Here is an 18,003-nt window from a genome sequence, read left to right on the forward strand (position 1 = left end):
GCAGCAGTCGCTTGGAAAGCCATGACTCCTCGGGGCTGTTGCACCATGTGGCCTGGTTTAGTTCGGTTTAATTCATCCAATCTGTACTGTATTCCTGTCTGGGCTCTCCAGTTAGTAAGCATCCCGCGAATGATCCTTAACATAATTACTGATAAAATAAATACATACATACATACATACATACATACATGCATACATACATACACACATACACGTAATCAACGGGAAACCACCTCACTCCTCACTTGCCTAGTATGCCTCTTCAGTGACACCTAGGCTATCTATGACAGCTGGTGGCGGAGCTGTGAAGGATCAAACCAACCTTCGGGCTGAATACCCAACATACATACACAGCGCGACCTAAATGACAGTCGCAGCAGGCAATAGTTTCAAGGTCGTGAAATCAAAACTAATCATCCCTGTTCATGATTGTCATCAATAGCGTACAACTCAATGGCGCAGTCGGTTATTCGTTGTCCTGTTGTCAGAATAGCGGGTTCGATCTTTGCTGAGACCGACAGCATTTGAGGGTACGTAAATCTGATAGCTCAGTGTCACTGACTTCAAGAACGTCTGCAAGATAAAATTCCAACACACCGGGATCTTAAAATCTTAGCTTTCTGTAATTTAGTAAAGTGACAATTTTCAGTTTTAACTTCCCTATTAATGCCATCCTTACACTACGAACATGTCCGGCTGTATAGCTAAATGGTTACCGTGCTGACTTTTGGCCCAATGAGTCCCAGGTTCGATTCCCGGCCACGGTCGGGTCATGTACTTTAACCTTCACGGCAGGCGGGCCGCTGAAGGAAAAATGTTGTAGCCGAGCCGAGTGGCTCTGACGGTTGAGGCGCTGGCCTTCCAAGCGCAACTTGGCAGGTTCGATCCTGGCTTGCCGGGCTGAGTGGCTCAGACGGTTAAGGCGCTGGCCTTCTAACCCCAACTTGGCAGGTTCGATCCTGGCTCAGTCCGGTGGTATTTGAAGGTGCTCAAATACGACAGCCCCGTGTCGGTAGATTTACTGGCACGTAAAAGAACTCCTGCGGGACTAAATTCCGGCACCTCGGCGTCTCCGAAGACCTTAAAAAAGTAGTTAGTGGGACGTAAAGCAAATAACATTATTATTCGATCCTGGCTCATCCCGGTGATAATTGAAGGTGCTCAAAGACGTCAGCCTCGTGTAGGTAGATTTACTGGAACGTAAAAGAACTTCTGTGGGACAAAGTCCCGGCATTTCGGCGTCTCCGAAAACCGTCAAAAGTCGATAGTGGGACGTAAAAAAACAATAACATTGTTATTATTACAATGCTGTAGTGAAATAATCTCCATATTAGATAGGCCTATATATGTATATATGCTTTCATCAATATTAGCCATATAGTCAGCAATAAACATATAAGCCTACCTGAAAAATGTAATAGCTGAAGGAATTGTAAATAAAAGAGGGCACTTCCAAAAATATATTTTTTGAAACATTTCTCCGTTGGATGTCATAATGTTCACAGTTCGTTCTTTGTATTATCTCATATCAGGAAAACTGTGCAGTAGCCTACATATTTTCGTCCGAAAATAACTAAGTGGTCCGTCTCCGTGGTGTAGTGGTTAGTGTGATTAGCTGCCACCGCCGGAGGCCCATGCTCGATTACCGGCTCTGCCACGAAATTTGAAAAGTGGTACGAGGGCTGGAAAGGGGTTCCAATCAGCCTCGAGAGGTCAACTGAGTAGAGGAGGGTTCGATTCCCACTTCAGCCACCCTCGAAGTGGTTTTCCGTGGTTTCCCACTTCTCCTCCAGGCAAAGGCCGGGATGGTACCTAACTTAAAACCACGGCCGCTTCCTTATCTCTTCATTGTCTGTCCCTTCCAATCGTTCCTCACCCGCCACCTGGGAGATGTACTGGTCCTCCTTCCCAGTTGTATTCTACGACCCAAAGTCTCACGCTCCAGGATACTGTCCTTGAGTCGGTAGAGGTTGGATCACTCGCTGAGTCTGAGGGGAAAACCAACCCTGTAGTGTAAACTGATTAAGAAAGAAAGAAAGAAAGAAAGAAAGAAAGAAAGAACTAAGTGAAAATTATGTCACTATTTCTGAGAAATTCATCTAAATCTTTGTGAATCGATAATGTAAAACAGACAGGCTTGTTGGATGTAAAGTTCCAACTTGGGTCAGTTTTGTGAACCACACTGATCGTGCCGCACTATGCTTTGTACAAACAAATACGATATGGTTCAAATATTGTTCTAATTAAGGCTTGGCGTGGATATGGCTAACCAACGAAAATTATTTTCAAGGTTACAGTCAGTGGGGTTCGTTCCCACTGTCTCCCGAAAGCAAGCGCACAGCCAATTGACCGGAACCTCGTAGCAAACTCATTCGGTGGGACGAGGAGGCTAAGAGGATAAGTGAAATATTCGAATACGGAGTGATTTATAAATATAGGTACTTCAATACAGGACGAGAAGGCCAAGAGGATAAGTAAAATATTCGAATACGGAGTGATTTATAAATATAGGTACTTCAATACAGGACGAGAAGGCTAAGAGGATAGCCTAAGTGAAATATTCGAATATCGAGTGATTTATAAATATAGGTACTTCAATACAGGACGAGAAGGCCAAGAGGATAGGTGAAATATTCGAATACGGAGTGATTTATAAATATAGGTACTTCAATACAGGACGAGAAACCGAAATCGATAGCTGCAGTCGCTTAAGTGCGGCCAGTATCCAGTAATCGGGAGATAGAGGGTTCGAGCCCCACTGTCGGCAGCCCTGAAGATGGTTTTCCGTGGTTTCCCATTTTCACACCAGGCAAATGCCGGGGCTGTACCGTAATTAAGGCCACGGCCGCTTCCTTCCAATTCCCAGGCCTTTCCTATCCCATCGTCGCCATAAGACATATCTGTGTCGGTGCGACGTAAAGCAAATGATAAAGAACAGGACGATAAGTTCAAGAGGATAAGTGAAATATTCGAATATGGAGTGATTTATAAATATAGGTACTTCAATACAGGACGAAAAATCCAAGAGGATAAGTGAAATATTCGAATACGGAGTGATTTATAAATATAAGTTAGGCACTTCAATACAGGACGAGAAGGCCAAGAGGACAAGTGAAATATTCGAATATGGAGCGATTTATGAATATAGGTACTTCAATACAGGACGAGGAGGCCAAGAGGATAAGTGGAATTTCGAATATGGTACTTACGCTTCATAGTACTCCAGAGACAAGCTTATCTTATCGTCAGGGGCGTAAATCATGCGCTCCAGGCCCAACCCTCGATCTTCCGGGGTAGTTCTTTCAGCTGAAACAAATAAATTATATTAGACGCTACACTGCTTAATAAATTAGCAATACTGACATGCAAATACAAGCCTGTATAGTCTAACAATCAAAAAATGACGTATGAACAAGTCATCTATCGGGTATCAGCGTCCTTGGGTGAGGCGCTACAGCTAAACAAAAACGTTATACAACTCGCTTATTGTTAAACAACACGTTCCTGACGAAATGCGACTGTCAGTACACAATGCAGCTGTCCGCATGTCAGAATAACGTAGACTAAAGGAATACAGTAAAATGGACAAGAAACTACTATAATGGTTAAATAAATATATGAAGTCAGGGGCACGCCTGGCAAGTGAAGATCTCTTAGCACTCCACGGCGTATCAACGATAATGTAGGGGAAAGGATCTTGGTTATCAACCACGAAACCCGGGTCCGAATACTGGCATCAGCATTTGTTTTTACTGGATTCCGTTACTCTACTGTGTAACTACACCATACTAAAAGTCTTCGCATTTCCGCTCTGAATGATTTGAATGAGCGCGTAGTTTACTGTCACTGGCCCCGCGAAGTACTGGTATAGAGGTGTAAATAAGCACAGAGGGGAATAGCCTTACAATGCTAAGCGTATTTATAGGAGAGTGAGTTAGCTCCGATGAAGCGTATCCACCTATCGATGTGAGAACCAGGCTTCGTCGCACCAACACAGATAGGACTTACGGCGTCTATGGGAAGGAAAAGGGCTAGGCGATGATGATGCTTGTTGTTTAAAGGGGCCTAACACTGAGGTCATCGGCCCCTAATGGTACGAAATGAGACGAAATGGAATGACAAATTAAAAGTCCAAAATCCTCCACTGACCAGAATTCAAAACGTGAGGACGAAGAATGAATGGGAGGATATTAATTTAAAACAATCAGTGGATGCGACCCGCAATGCCTACATTCACAGAAACTGACGTAAAGCAATAGTATTACTGACCAACGGACCGCTGCTATAGCATTACACTGAATCGATGATGCTTGCAGTCTAAAGGGAGTCCAAAATCCAAGTTATCGGTCTCTCACAACGATACTTATCGCTAGGAAAGCAGAACCATGGTATTTGTCATATTGCGGTACTAATCAAAAGTAGCAGACCGGGCGAGTTGGGCGTGCGCGTAGAGGCGCGCGGCTGTGAGCTTGCATCCGGGAGATAGTAGGTTCGAATCCCACTATCGGCAGCCCTGAAGATGGTTTTCCGTGGTTTCCCATTTTCACACCAGGCAAATGCTGGGGCTGTACCTTAATTAAGGCCACGGCCGATTCCTTCCAACTCCTAGACCTTTCCTATCCCATCGTCGCCATAAGACCTATCTGTGTCGGTGCGACGTAAAGCCCTTAGCAAAAAAAAAAATGTAGTAGAGACTCGCGGTATTCCACACATATGGTACTACTCACAGGTAGTGAGTAGTGACATATACCACAGACCTAGAGCCTCCGTGGCTCAGACGGCATCGCGTCGCTTCTCACCGCTGGATACCGTGGTTGAAATCCCGGTCACTCCATGTGAGATTTGTGCTGGACAAAAGCGGAGGCGGGACAGGTTTTTCTCCGGGTACTCCAGTTTTCCCTGTAATTTTTCATTCCAGCAACACTCTCCATTATCATTTCATAGCATTTATCACTCATTAATAATCACTTTGGGAGTGGCGACCCCATTGTAATACTAGCCTATATATAACATTCCTGACCCGGTCTCGGACTGGAAAACAGGTTGTAGGTTTTTTTTCAATACAGACCTGTGGTGTTACTCACATTGCGGCGCCATTTAAAAGCAACGCAAATCTATGGTGTTTATCACATAAGAGTACTAACCACAGGGACCTGCACTATCCCGTGGTGTTCCTCATATAGTGGGTACTAATCATAGGCAAGGCAGAACTATGGTAGCTATCATCTCATGGTCCTGCTCATACGGTGGTACTAATCACAGGTACTGCAAAAGCCGACCGCACGGTCTCCTGTGTGCTACTAATCACAAACCTATTTGGTACCTAATATAGCGGTACTACGCGCAAGTAAAAGCGACCAATGCTGTTCCCCGCGTGGTGGTACTAATCACAAGTTGTTTCATGGTTCTAAGACAATCATCCCTTGGTCGCCCCTTTTAGTCGCCTCTTACGACAGGCAGGGGATACCGTGGGTGTCTTCTTCGTCTGCGTCCCCCACCCACAGGGGGTTGTGTGTTCGGTCCGCGACAGGTATTTTATTTCCCTCAAGTCCGCCGGCAAGCCAGTTAGGACCCCTCCCTATCCTCCACCTGGGACGCGCCACGTGGGAGTATCACCTCTCCCCCTGCTACGCCAGCGTAGTAGGTTCGTAGAAAAGGGCTAGGAGTGGGAAGGAATCGACTGTGGCCTTAATTAAGGTACAGCCCCGGCATTTGCCTCGTGTGAAAATGGGATATCACGTAAAACCATATTCGGGGCTGCAGACAGTGGGGTTCGTACCCACTGTCTCGGGAATGTAGCTGACAGCTACGCGACCCAAACTGCGCAGCAACTCGCTCGGTTTTTAACTTTCGGAGGGTTATGCAAACCAAATACGTGTATATTTCTATTCATTGCAAAATCTGGCATTGTGATTTGTGTTATGTTAGACCTGAAAAGGATTGTTTTAGTACTTAATACCTAGTGCAGTATCCATCGGCTTGAACAACTTGTCGGAGCCGACGTAACATTGACTCAACAAGCTTCCCAAAGTATTCCTCGTCGACGGCGATCTGCTCCCATGCGTCCAACATAACGCCTCACAAAGCATCATGCGAACGCGGGGTAGGGTGAGGCCACTGTTCCTTTCTATGGCGTTTCCACCTTGCCCAAATATGTATAATGGAGTTCAAGTCTGGAGCTCGAGGGACCTAGCTGTGCAGTTCAATGGCGTACTGCTCAGAAAACTAGCCCTGAACACGACCGCTCGCGTGGATCATGGAGTTGTCTTAAACGAACTGTATTACCTCATTTGAATTTCACCCTCTCACACTCGGAACCATAATATTCTGCAGAATATCCAAATATTAGTCCGATGTTAGACGGTCACCTATCCGATGAAGCACTCCAGCTTCATCAGACGATATCCACCCCCAGCACGACACGCACGCGGCAACTGCGTGAACACTCGGCTACTTATATTTTGTCGTATTAAGGCTCCCCGTGGCTTTTAAACGTGAACCGGTCTCCACAGAACTGAAGGAAGTCTCGTCCGAGAAGGTCACATGATCCCAAATTTCTATTTAACTCCATGTCGGCAAAGCCGCACCGATCGACCATCTGTTCATCGGAGAGAGGCTTTGGCGGCAGCTTTCCTGCCTTGGAGTCTGGCTTCTCGTAATAGTTTACGGGTGTACGGACATCAAGGAAAATTGGTCGCCTGAATGAGCACCGCCGTGTTTAAGAACGGATTCTCCTGTGAAGTTACAACTAACCTGTTGTCTTCATTCCTAATAGAAACCCGCTTTCAATCAGCGCCCGGTAGACGTCCAATGTCTCGCCAGTGCTGTATCTATCTCTAAGCAGCCCTAGGTAAAACGCCACACCGATTCGCTGCCTCACGAATGTTAAAAATTGTCTTTTTTTTTTCTAGTTGCTTTACTTCGCACCGACACAGATAGGCCTATGGCGGCGATGGGACAAGAAAGGCCTAGGAATGGGAAGGAAGCGCCCGTGGCCTTAACTAAGGAACAGCCCCAGCATTTGCCTAGTGTGAAAATGGGAAACCACAGAAATCCATCTTCAGGGTTGCCGACATTGGGGTTCGGACCCACTATCTCCCGGATGCAAGCCCGCTGCTGCACGCTCCTAACCGCACGGCCAACTCGCCCGGTAAAAAATAGTGTCTGGTTGGACTTGCTCTCTTGACGCGTGTGAATAACGGCCATGTCAGAATGGAGTGAAAAATTAGCATTGAAGTTAGCTCGGCCAAACTCTGTGCGTCCCGTTACCTCATGTCATCATGGTGTACTCATTTGGGGAAAAAATCGTTCTCGCCGGGATTCGAATCTCAGCCTTTATGGCAGACACGCAGTTTGCGGCCTACAGTCGACCGGCTGCGATACGTAGCAGCGTGCCACGTGTATATAATTCCATTTGGTATAAGCAAGTACATGTCACGAAGAGGACATAGAAGCGATAGTAGACAGGGTAGAGCGAGAGAGACTGATATGAGTAAGAACTATGGGCCGTGTTGCAAAACGCATTCAGCTATTGTACAAAGCCGATCATAGCCGAAATGGACATTCTTATATTTCACATCTCAGAGATGCAACACTTTTTGATCGTTCATGATGGCTAAACTTAGTATTTAAATTATCTCGGTATATGTCATGGTTATACAAATTTCATGTGCATGGGAGAACAGAGTGTCGTGAAAATCTGCTATTTTCCGTTCGTGCCAATATAAAGGCCAACGACACACCAAGTGCATACCCCAATAAATTGGTAAAAGGCCAGAATAAATACAGGATATACAATTACATTTCTCGAAAATATTCCATTTTTTCTAATTCTAGCAGCCTGGTATCGAACCCCTAGCCCTCTAAAATGACGGCCAGTAATCTGACCATTCAGCCAAAGAGTCGTACATTTCTAAATCCTGTATGCATATTTCTTTTCTTGGCATGCCTCAGTTTACCGCTTAGTTCGGTTCTGTCGGATGAAGCATGCATGGAAAGCACAGAAAGGAATTCTTTTTCATGGAACACTGCTTGAGTTAAGATGAAAATGCATGAAACTTTTCCTGTAGAAAATTAATTCTAAATAAATTTGGTGGGCACTATCTTTAATAGAACTAACAGTTTAGGCAGGTTCTTCTCTTCCAAAATGGTACCACACACATAACGTCCCATAAGTGTTCGACAGGGTTAATATCAGGCGAATGAGGTGGCTACAGCAGTCGTTGAAACTCGCCAGAACGCTCCTCGAACCAATTCTGGACAACTTGGGCCCGAAAACACGGTGCATTACCCAGCTGGAATATCCCATCGTTGTAGGGGTACGTGGAGCCCATAAAGGGCTGCAGGTGATCACCACGGAGTTCAACGTAGCAATCACTGGTGAACGAGGTGTTCAGGTGGATCAGTGGATCCAGCCCATGTCACGCGAACACACCCCACACCATTATGGAGCTACCACCAGTCTGTATGGTGCCTTGTTGACAACTGAGGTCCATTATTTCGTGTAGCCTGCGCCATATCCGAACCCCAGCATTAACTCGAAACAACTGGAACGGCAACTCATCGGACCAAGCTACATATCTCCAGTTCTCCAGGGTCGAAATGGCGAAGTTATGGCACTTGCACGGAGATGGAATGTGTTGACACTTGCGCGGAACACCAAACATTGCAGGAAATTACTAAGCATGGGTATGTCAAACAGTGACACTTGCACGGACGACCAAGCAAGGTTGGAATTCAGGATCAGAGGAGCGGAAGGTCTATCCGGTAGAAATATACATATACATATTTCATTAAGTCATATTACACAAAAATGGTATTCAAATTGTTTAATTCAAAATTTAGCCATTCTGTACGTGTTATTGACATTTTGTGCCAAAATGCCATGTGGTTTTCTTTGTGTTTGGATTACCTTTCTTTAGAAATATTTCTGGTTGCGTAATAATAATGTTATTGATTTTGCGCCCCACTAACTACTTTTACGGTTTTCGGAAATGCCGAGGTGCCGGAATTTTGCCCCGCAGAAGTTTCCTACCGTGCCGGTAAATCTACCGACAAGAGGCTGACGTATTTGAGGACCTTCAAGTACCACCTGACTGAACCATGATCGAAGCAGACTAGGTGGGCGCAGAAAGGCAACCCTCTACCGTTTGAGCCTCTCAGCCCGGCTATTTTATAGTTGAATGAAGTTTGAAGGTACTGGTTCTCACAAGCAGGTAATCTTCAAAATAAAAAAGGGCATAAGTAATGTTAGGAATGGGGCCGGTTTGCTGCTGGTCTTCTAAGCAAATTTTTTATAATATTTCCACTTTTTATGCCATATTTTTGAACTTTCTACGGTATAAGTGCATGCGTATTTCCGGATTTTTGAGATCATAGAAATTCGTGCCTTACTTATGAGAAGTTAGACTTGGTTATCAAATCAGCTTCTAGTTTTACGTAACAGTTGATAATGCGATCATGGCTAGGGGAACTCCAGTTTTACATGGACTCTGAACCACTGGAATATGAGTTTTCATTACAAAAATCCCACACTGCGATTCGAAACACTGGATTTTTAAATGGCCTTAGGCCTCCACAGAGTCCTGGTGCAGGTCTTTCGACGTCTGGTAGGCGACATGCGCATCTGTGGGAATGGGACCCTAATTATGATGAATTTAATGCTGAAGACTGCACACACACCCAGCCCGCGAAGGTTAAAATTTCCGACTCGTGCGGGAATCAAACCCAGGACCCCTTGGGCCAAAGACCAGCACGCTAACCCTTTAGCTATGGAGCCGTACACAGCTAGATATTGTGGATGTCACCTTAGGTATTCTGGCCTCGTGGATTTGAGAAGCGTTCTTCCATGTTCAACCAGAGCTCAGGTATTCCTTTATCAGTTGCAACAGAGATAACTCCGAGGAGGATAGCCTCAAACTCTTTATAGGTTTCCACAAACATGTTTTCGAGCGTACGCGTCAGGGATGCGAAACTGACTTACTTCATCCGACAAGAAACTGTGCGATACACAGAGCATGGAGCGGAAGTGTGGTCTTAGGCCGCGGATTGATGACCATAGTCAGACTTGTACTAGCCTTTTTTTAAATATACACTGGGGAACTGAGACACAGCGAAGAACCAGGGTGAACCATTTTACCGATGACCTGTCCTTCCGTGCTTCCTCAGATTCCATACCTCTACTCTTTTCCTTTCTGGCCTTCTCCCAATCTCCTTGGGGTCGGCACTTCTGTAGAAATGGCTCAGTTTTACGGCCGGATACCCTTCCTGAGGCCAACCCAAAGTGGAGGGATGTAATCACTATTGTATGTTTCATATGGTGGTTAATAATGCAGTGTGGTGTTTGTAGATGAAGATGAGTGTAGCCTACTGAGTTCTCAACCAGAGCAATTAACAATACCCAATTAAAATCAAAGGCTCGGCCGGAATTGAAACCGGGGTCCTCTCAACCGAAGATTAGTGCGCTGATCCATCAGCCAAGGAGCCGAACAGCCCATAACTCTCTTCTATATAGAAGTGAAACGTGTAAATGAGATGAAAATTGTAATCACAGACACTATTTGCGAAAACTTATTAAACAGCCTAAATATTAGGAAATTAGTCTGCCTCTGTGGTGTAGTGGTTAGTGGGATTAGCTGCCATCTCCGGAGGACCGGGTTCGATTCCCGGCTCTGCCATGAAATTGGAAAAGTGATACGAGGGCTGGAACGGGGTCCACTCAGCCTCGGGATGTCAAATGAATAGAGAATGGTTCGATTCCCACCTCAGCCACCCTCGAAGTGGTTTTCCGTGGTTCTACAGGCAAATGCCGGGATGGTACCTAACTGAAGGCAACGGCCGATTCCTTCCCTCTTCCTTGTTTGTCCCTTCCGATCTTCCGATCCCCCCCCCCCACAAGGCTCCTGTTCAGCATAGCAGATGAGGCCGTCTGGGCGAGGTACTGGTCCTCCTCCTCAGTTTCATTCCCCAATCCAAAGTCTCACGCTCCGGGACACTGCCCTTTAAGTGGTAGAGGTGCGATCCCTCGCTATGTCCGAGAGAAAAACAACACTGGAGGGTAAACTGATTAAGAAAGAAAGAAACAAAGAAAGATATTATGAAAATATACTGTTTAATTTCAGGAAGCCTCGTCGATACCGAATATTTTTAACGCATGATGTTGACAGGAAACATATCTATTTCCCCCTCTTAAGTCACTTTTCCTTTGGAATCTTATACCAATAAGCCACAAAGTTACCGTCCCAAACCGTGGTTATCCGTTCTTAAAATACTCTACTAATTATATGCGGCTATGAACAGGACGATATTACAATGAAGTAATTGGAATACGACATAACAGAGTAATAATGCAAATATACGCTAAGTGAATAAACATGTCTTATAGACCATGTTCATGAAGAACACGGTGCAACGTAAAACAAATTTTAAAAAAAGAATTACCTGAAAATACTCGACTGATTGTTTATAAACTATTTGCCCCTCCTCCCTCAATCTTCTTTTCGAACTTACTGAATTTATTCGACCACATGTTTAACGCATAGACCGATTGACGTAGCTCAGAGGACAGAGTAGTTCTTGCACAACAGTTAGTCGCAGGTGGATATTATACAGTATACACGGTGTAGACATTTTTCATAAATAGTGTTATCCTCTAAATTTTATCTCGTCTTTGTCAACTAACATCGAAAGTTAATCATCCATATCTTCTGATGAATTTCTACGAACTACTACTACTACTACTACTACTACTACTACTACCACCACCACCACCACCACCACTGCCACCACCATCACCACAACCACTAGAAAGTCATTACGAAAAAAACATTGATGATGTACACTCACCTTGATACGGATGCTTCGAGTAAAATTCGCGCCTTCGCGCCATTTCTGCATGGTACAGTCCAGGAACTAGCTTGTACACTATGCATTGCAAGGCTTTATCCGCTCTGGAAGGAAAAAAAACAGTCCGAATTAAAGGATAGTTAAACACACAAGTAAATAACTTATATATGCCACCAAAATACGTTTCTCGTATAGGAGCTTTGTTTAACCACAGCAAAACTACTGTACATGTAGGCCTATATATCCTTATTCACACTCTCCCATTCCTTCTTTCTTTCTAGAGGATATGACTAGCAGAATGAATGAATACAATGCAAGTGAGGCTTTAGAACTGGAAGGTCATGACACAGTGATTCGAATTTTATGAAAATCTGCAATAAATTTGATTATGGATTATTATTATTATTATTATTGATCGCGGTTTAACTTCACACTAACTCCGCCAGGTTTTCGTGACGTGGGGTTAGGAAAGAGCCAGGATTGGGAAGGAAGCGACTATAGCCTTGATCACAGTTCAGACCAGAATTTGCTTGGTGTGAACATGGAAAAACCACGGAAAATCACCTTCAGAACTGCTCATGGTGGGGTTCTAGCCCACTATCTCATAAATACATGTCTATATGCTCCGAGTACCACGCAGCGAACTTTCTCTGTATTATTATTATTATTATTATTATTATTATTCCCGAGCAAGTGGGTATGCGGTTTAGGTCACGTAGCTGTCAGCTTACATTCAGGAGATAGTACGTTCAAACCCCACTGTCGGTAGCCCTGAAGAGGGTTTTCCGTAGTTTCCCATTTCCAACCAGGCAAAAGCTGGGGCTGTACCGTAATTAAGGCAACGGTCGCTTCCTACCCACTCCTAGCCCTTTCCTATCCCATCGTTATTATTATTATTATTATTATTATTATTATTATTATTGCAGCCTCCGTGACTCAGGCGGCAGCGCGCTAGCCTCTCACGGCTGGTTTCCGTGCTTCAAATCCCGGTCACTCCATGTGAGTATTGTGCTGGACAAAGCGGAGGCGGGAGAGGTTTTTCTCCGGGTACTCTGGTTTTTTCTGTCACCTTTCATTCCAGCAACACTCTCCAATAAGATTTCATTACACCTTTCAGTCATTAATCATTGCCCCAGAGGAGTGCGACAGGCTTCGGCAGCCGGCACAATTCCTATGCTCGCCGGGCTCATTAATTCAATTACTGACCCGGTCAAATGATTGGAAACAGGCTGTGGATTTACATTTTTTATTATTATTATTATTATTATTATTATTATTATTATTATTATTATTATTATTATTGCATTACCTATATATGGGAGGTGGGGTGTGAGCTCAGGCTACTATCCCAAACCTTATAGACTTAAAGACTTTTTGTTTTATTTGCTAAAGTTTTAACGTCGCACTAAGACATCAAAGGCTTTTGACGACAGAAGGATGAAAACGGCTACAAACAGGCATCGTACAGCGTTGAAGCAGGTGGTTCTTTAAAATCGAAAGACGTCGAGTGAAGCAGGCTAATTCACCAGTCAACATCATGACTGTACGTCAAGGATTAAAAGTAATGGGGCTCCATGGTCGAGCAGCTACGAATAAACCGAATACTATTCTGTGAACGCCAAGTGTCGCCTGAATTTGTGCAAAGAAGGACGGCACTGGAAAATGGACAGCTGGAAACATGTGATTCGGAGTGATGACTCACGGCATAGCATGGAGCAGTCAGATAGGGAAAGCGCGGGTGGGGGTGATAGCGGAAGAGGGTAGTCGTGGCGTATGCCTGGAGAACGATATCTCCCAGCCTGTGTAATGCCAACAGTAAAATTCGGAGGAGGTGGTGGTATTGAAGAGTGGGTCACTTTTTCACAGAAAGGACTTGGCCCTTTCATCATATCGAACGGATATCTAAATACACATACAGAAGAACATAGAAGAGTACAGTGCTCTTTTTCAATGGCGTACCAGATATCTGTCAAGTGGGAGAGGGGTTAATTTTAAAACTATTTATTTAAATGCAATTTTAGGGTATTTTAATTATATTTATCTAGTTAGTAAATTGCCGGCCCCGTGTTGTAGGGGTAGCGTGCCTGCCTTTTACCCGGAGGTTCCGGGTTCGATTTCCGGCCAGGCCAGGAATTTTTATCTGGATCTGAGGGCTGGTTCGAATGGCACTCAGCCTACGTGATTCGAACTGAGGAGCTGTCTGTGACGGTGAGATAGCGGCCCCGGTCTAGGAAGCCAAGAACAACGGCCGAGAGGTTTCGTCGTGCTGACCACACGACACTTCGTAATCTGCAGGCCTTCGGGCTGAGCAGCAGTAGCTTGGTAGGCCAAGGCCCTTCAGGCCTGTAGTGTCATGAGGTTAGTTAGTTAATTAGTAGTTTATCGTCGCACTAATACATCGTAAGTTTTCGGCGACGCAAAGATGGCAAAGTGATAGAATTGGGAAGGTAGCGCCCGTGATCTTAATTATGGTTCAACTCCAGCATTAGCCTGGTGTGAAAATGGGAAACCTCGGAGAACCATCTAGAGGGCTGTCAAAAAGCACCTGGAATTAGTAAGGTTTCGGGGGATGTACTAAAGACAATGGGTTTGGGTATATGGATTCATGGGGTCAAATGGACTGTATCGTGATTGACCTATCTAAGAATTTGATAGGGTAGATCATGGGAGACTACTGGCAAAAATGGGTGCAATTGGACTAGACAAAAGAGTAACTGAATGGCTGGCTATATTTCTAGAAAATAGTACTCTCAGAATTGAGTAGGCGAATCTTTACCTGACCCTGTAATAATTCATCATCATCATCTGTTTACCCTCCAGGTTCGGCTTTTCCCTCGGACTCAGCGAGGGATCCAACCTGTACCGCCTCAAGGGCAGTGTCCTGGAGCTTCAGACTCTTGATCGGGGTATACAACTGGGGGGTATGACCAGTACCGCGCCCAGGCGGCCTCTCCTGCTATGCTGAACAGGGGCCTTGTGGAGGGATGGGAGGATTGGAAGGGATAGGCAAGGAAGAGGGAAGGAAGCGGCCGTGGCCTTAAGTTAGGTACTATCCCGGCATTCGCCTGGAGGAGAAGTGGGAAACCACGGAAAACCACTTCCAGGATGGCTGAGGTGGGAATCGAACCCACCTCTACTCAGTTGACCTCCCGAGGCTGAGTGGACCCCGTTCCAGCCCTCGTACCACTTTTCAAATTTCGTGGCAGAGCCGGGAATCGAACCCGGACCTCCGGGGGTGGCAGCTAATCACGCTAACCACTACACCACAGAGGCGGACTCCTGTAATAATTAAGAGGGGAATTCCTCAAGGCAGTATTATTGGACCTTTATGTTTTCTTATATATATCAATGATATGAGTAAAGAAGTGGAATCAGAGATAAGACTATCTGCAGATGATGTTATTCTGTACAGAGTAAAGGAAATGGCGTATGGCTTTTAGTGCCGGGAGTGTCCGAGAACAAGTTCGGCTCGCCAGATGCAGGTCTTTTGATTTGACGCTCGTGGGCCACCTGCGCGTCGTGATAAAGATGAATCGACCCCGCCGGGAATCGAACCCCGGGACTCCTGTGACCAAAGGCCAGCACGCTAACCATTTAGCCATGGAGCCGGACTGTACAGAGTAATAAGTTACAAGATTGTTAGCAACTGCAAAATGCAAAATGTGAGATGGACAGTAGGCAGTGGTATGATGATAAACGGGGTTAGAAGTCAAGTTGTGAGTTTCACAAATAGGAAAGGTCATCTCAGTTTTAATTACCACGTCGATGGGCTGAAAGTTCCTTTTGGCGATCACTGTAAGTACCTAGGTGTAATATAAGGAAAGATCATAATTGGGGTAATCACATAAATATGATTGTAAATAAAGGGTACAGATCTCTGCACATGCTTATGAGGGTATTTAGGGGTTGTAGTAAGGATGCAAAGGAGAGGGCATATAAGTCACTGGTAAGACCCCAACTAGAGTATGGTTCCAGTGCATGGGACCCTCACCAGGATTACTTTATTCAAGAACTGTAAAAAATCCAAAGAAAAGCAGCTCGATTTGTTCTGGGTGATTTCCGTCAAAAGAGTAGCGTTACACAAACGTTGCAAAGTTTGGGGTGGGAAGACTTGGGAGGAAGGAGGCGAGCTGCTCGACAAAGTGGTATGTTCCGAGCTGTCAGTGGAGCGATGGGGTGGAATGACATCGGAAGACGAATAAGTCTGAGTGGTGTCTTTAAAAAGGGCCTGCCTGGCCGAGGCGGTAAAGGCGTGCTCGGTTCGCCCGGAAGGACGTGGGTTCGAATCCCCGTCAGGAAGTTGTAAAATTTAAGAAACGAGATTTCCACTTCCGGAGGTGCATATGGCCCTGAGGTTCACTCAGCCTACACTCAAAAATGAGTACCAGATTAATTCCTGGGGGCAAAGGCAGCCGGCTAACCAGTCTACCCCATCACGTGCCGCGGTTAAGAATGGTGGAAATCTTTACCTTCCACTCCTCCAAGGGCCTTCATGGCCTGTACGGAGGTGACTTTGCTTTGCTTTGCTTTGCTTTGCTTTGGTGTCTTTAAAGTAGAGGAAAGATCACAATATGAAGATAAAGCTGTAATTCAAGAGGACAAATTGGGGCAAGTATTCGTTTATAGGAAGGGGAGTTGGGGATAGGAATAACTTACCAAGGGAGATATTCCTAATGTCTTTGCAATCACTAAGGAAATGTCTAGGAAGACAACAGATAGGGAATCCGTCACATGGCCGACTGCCCTAAATGCATTGTGATTGATTGATTGACAGTGGGATTCGAATTCACCATCCCGACACAGATAGGTCTTATGGCGACGATGAGATAGGAAAAACCTAGGATTTGGAAGGAAGCGGCCGTGGCCTTAATTAGGGTACAACCCCAGCATTTGCCTGGTGTGAAATTGGGAAACCACGGAAAACTATCCTCAGCGCTGCCGACAGTAGGATTCGAACCCACTATCTCCCGTATGCAAGCTCACAGCCGCACGCCCCTAACCGCACCGCCAACTCTCCCGGTTCCACAGTTACGTGACCTAAACCGCATGGCGAACTCACTCGGTGTATGTGCTACTGCACTCAACTGATACTCAACGTTCCTGCCGGTGTTTTCTTCGAGGTCCTCTTCCCCCTAAACTGTGATAGGAATGAAATAAGTTTCCTTGTCCCTCAGATCACTGCCCATATAGTCTAGGAACAATGCAGGTTTCTTTTTTTAAATTTTATGATCTTAGGTCTTGGGTAGATCAGGCAACGAGCCCCGCGAATAAACACTATATAATAACTATGTTTCGGAAGTTTGTGACATAAGGAAGAAAAATATGCACGCAAAAATGCCCTAGGAACTGGCTTCATATGACCTAAAAAAGTAAAATATTACTGAAGCATTTTAGTGATAGGTAGCAAATATTCGAGTACTACTAACATTGAAGAGACTCCGTGGCTCAGGCGGCAGCGTGCTGGCCTCTCACCGCTGGGTTCCTTGGTTCGAATCCAGGCCACTCCATGTGAGATTTGTGCTGCACAAAGCGGAGGCCGGACAAGTTTTACTCCGGTTTTCCCTGTCATATTTCATTCCAGCAACACACTCCTATATTATTTCATTTCATCTTTCATTCACTAATAACTGTCCCAGATGAGTGCGACAGGCTTCGTCAGCCGGCACAATTCCCGTCCTCGCCGCTAGATGGGGGCTTCATTTATTCCATCCCTCACCCGATCGAAAGACTGGAAACAGGCCGTGGATTTTCATTTTTTTATTTTCACTAACACTGAACGTGACAAAAATTGATTAGTGATGATATAGCTAACACATTTAATCAAACAAACCGACAGAGCCACAGTAGGTACGTTGAAACTTTCTACATGCATTCAGTATCATAGCCCTCAGGCGCAGGTCTCACTCTGTCCTCCTAAAGAAGGATAAAACTATTAAGTATTAGCATGCTTTCCTGATATCTGTTGGAGTACGTTCGTACAGCATCACGTTCTCGGAATCACGTTTTATAAAACTGCTACCTATCTGTTTCGGGAAAAGAAAGAAAAGTACATTTACTACCGCATTTTGAAATCCTTTACTTGAAACTCGTTGCAGATAACATGAACTTTGTTAAAAACGACGCCTCACTTAAAAATATATATAACCAAATATAACCCTA

General features: G+C 45.0%; 1 protein-coding gene across 2 annotated transcripts in view; it reads right to left on the bottom strand.

Moving 5' to 3' along the window:
- The window catches only part of LOC136862711 (protein suppressor 2 of zeste), a 293,904-nt gene that overhangs the window by 114,316 nt on the left and 161,585 nt on the right, over positions 1 to 18,003 (bottom strand). For both annotated transcript variants that reach the window (XM_067138930.2, XM_067138929.2), the window contains exons 4-5: positions 11,845 to 11,948; positions 3,210 to 3,306 (exon numbers count right to left, since the gene is read on the bottom strand). In XM_067138930.2, the coding sequence (XP_066995031.2) occupies positions 3,210 to 3,306; positions 11,845 to 11,948 (201 nt within the window). The remainder of the gene's footprint in view (positions 1 to 3,209; positions 3,307 to 11,844; positions 11,949 to 18,003) is intronic.

Source organism: Anabrus simplex, chromosome 2 (genome assembly GCF_040414725.1).
Source record: "Anabrus simplex isolate iqAnaSimp1 chromosome 2, ASM4041472v1, whole genome shotgun sequence".
NCBI lineage: Eukaryota > Metazoa > Arthropoda > Insecta > Orthoptera > Tettigoniidae > Anabrus > Anabrus simplex.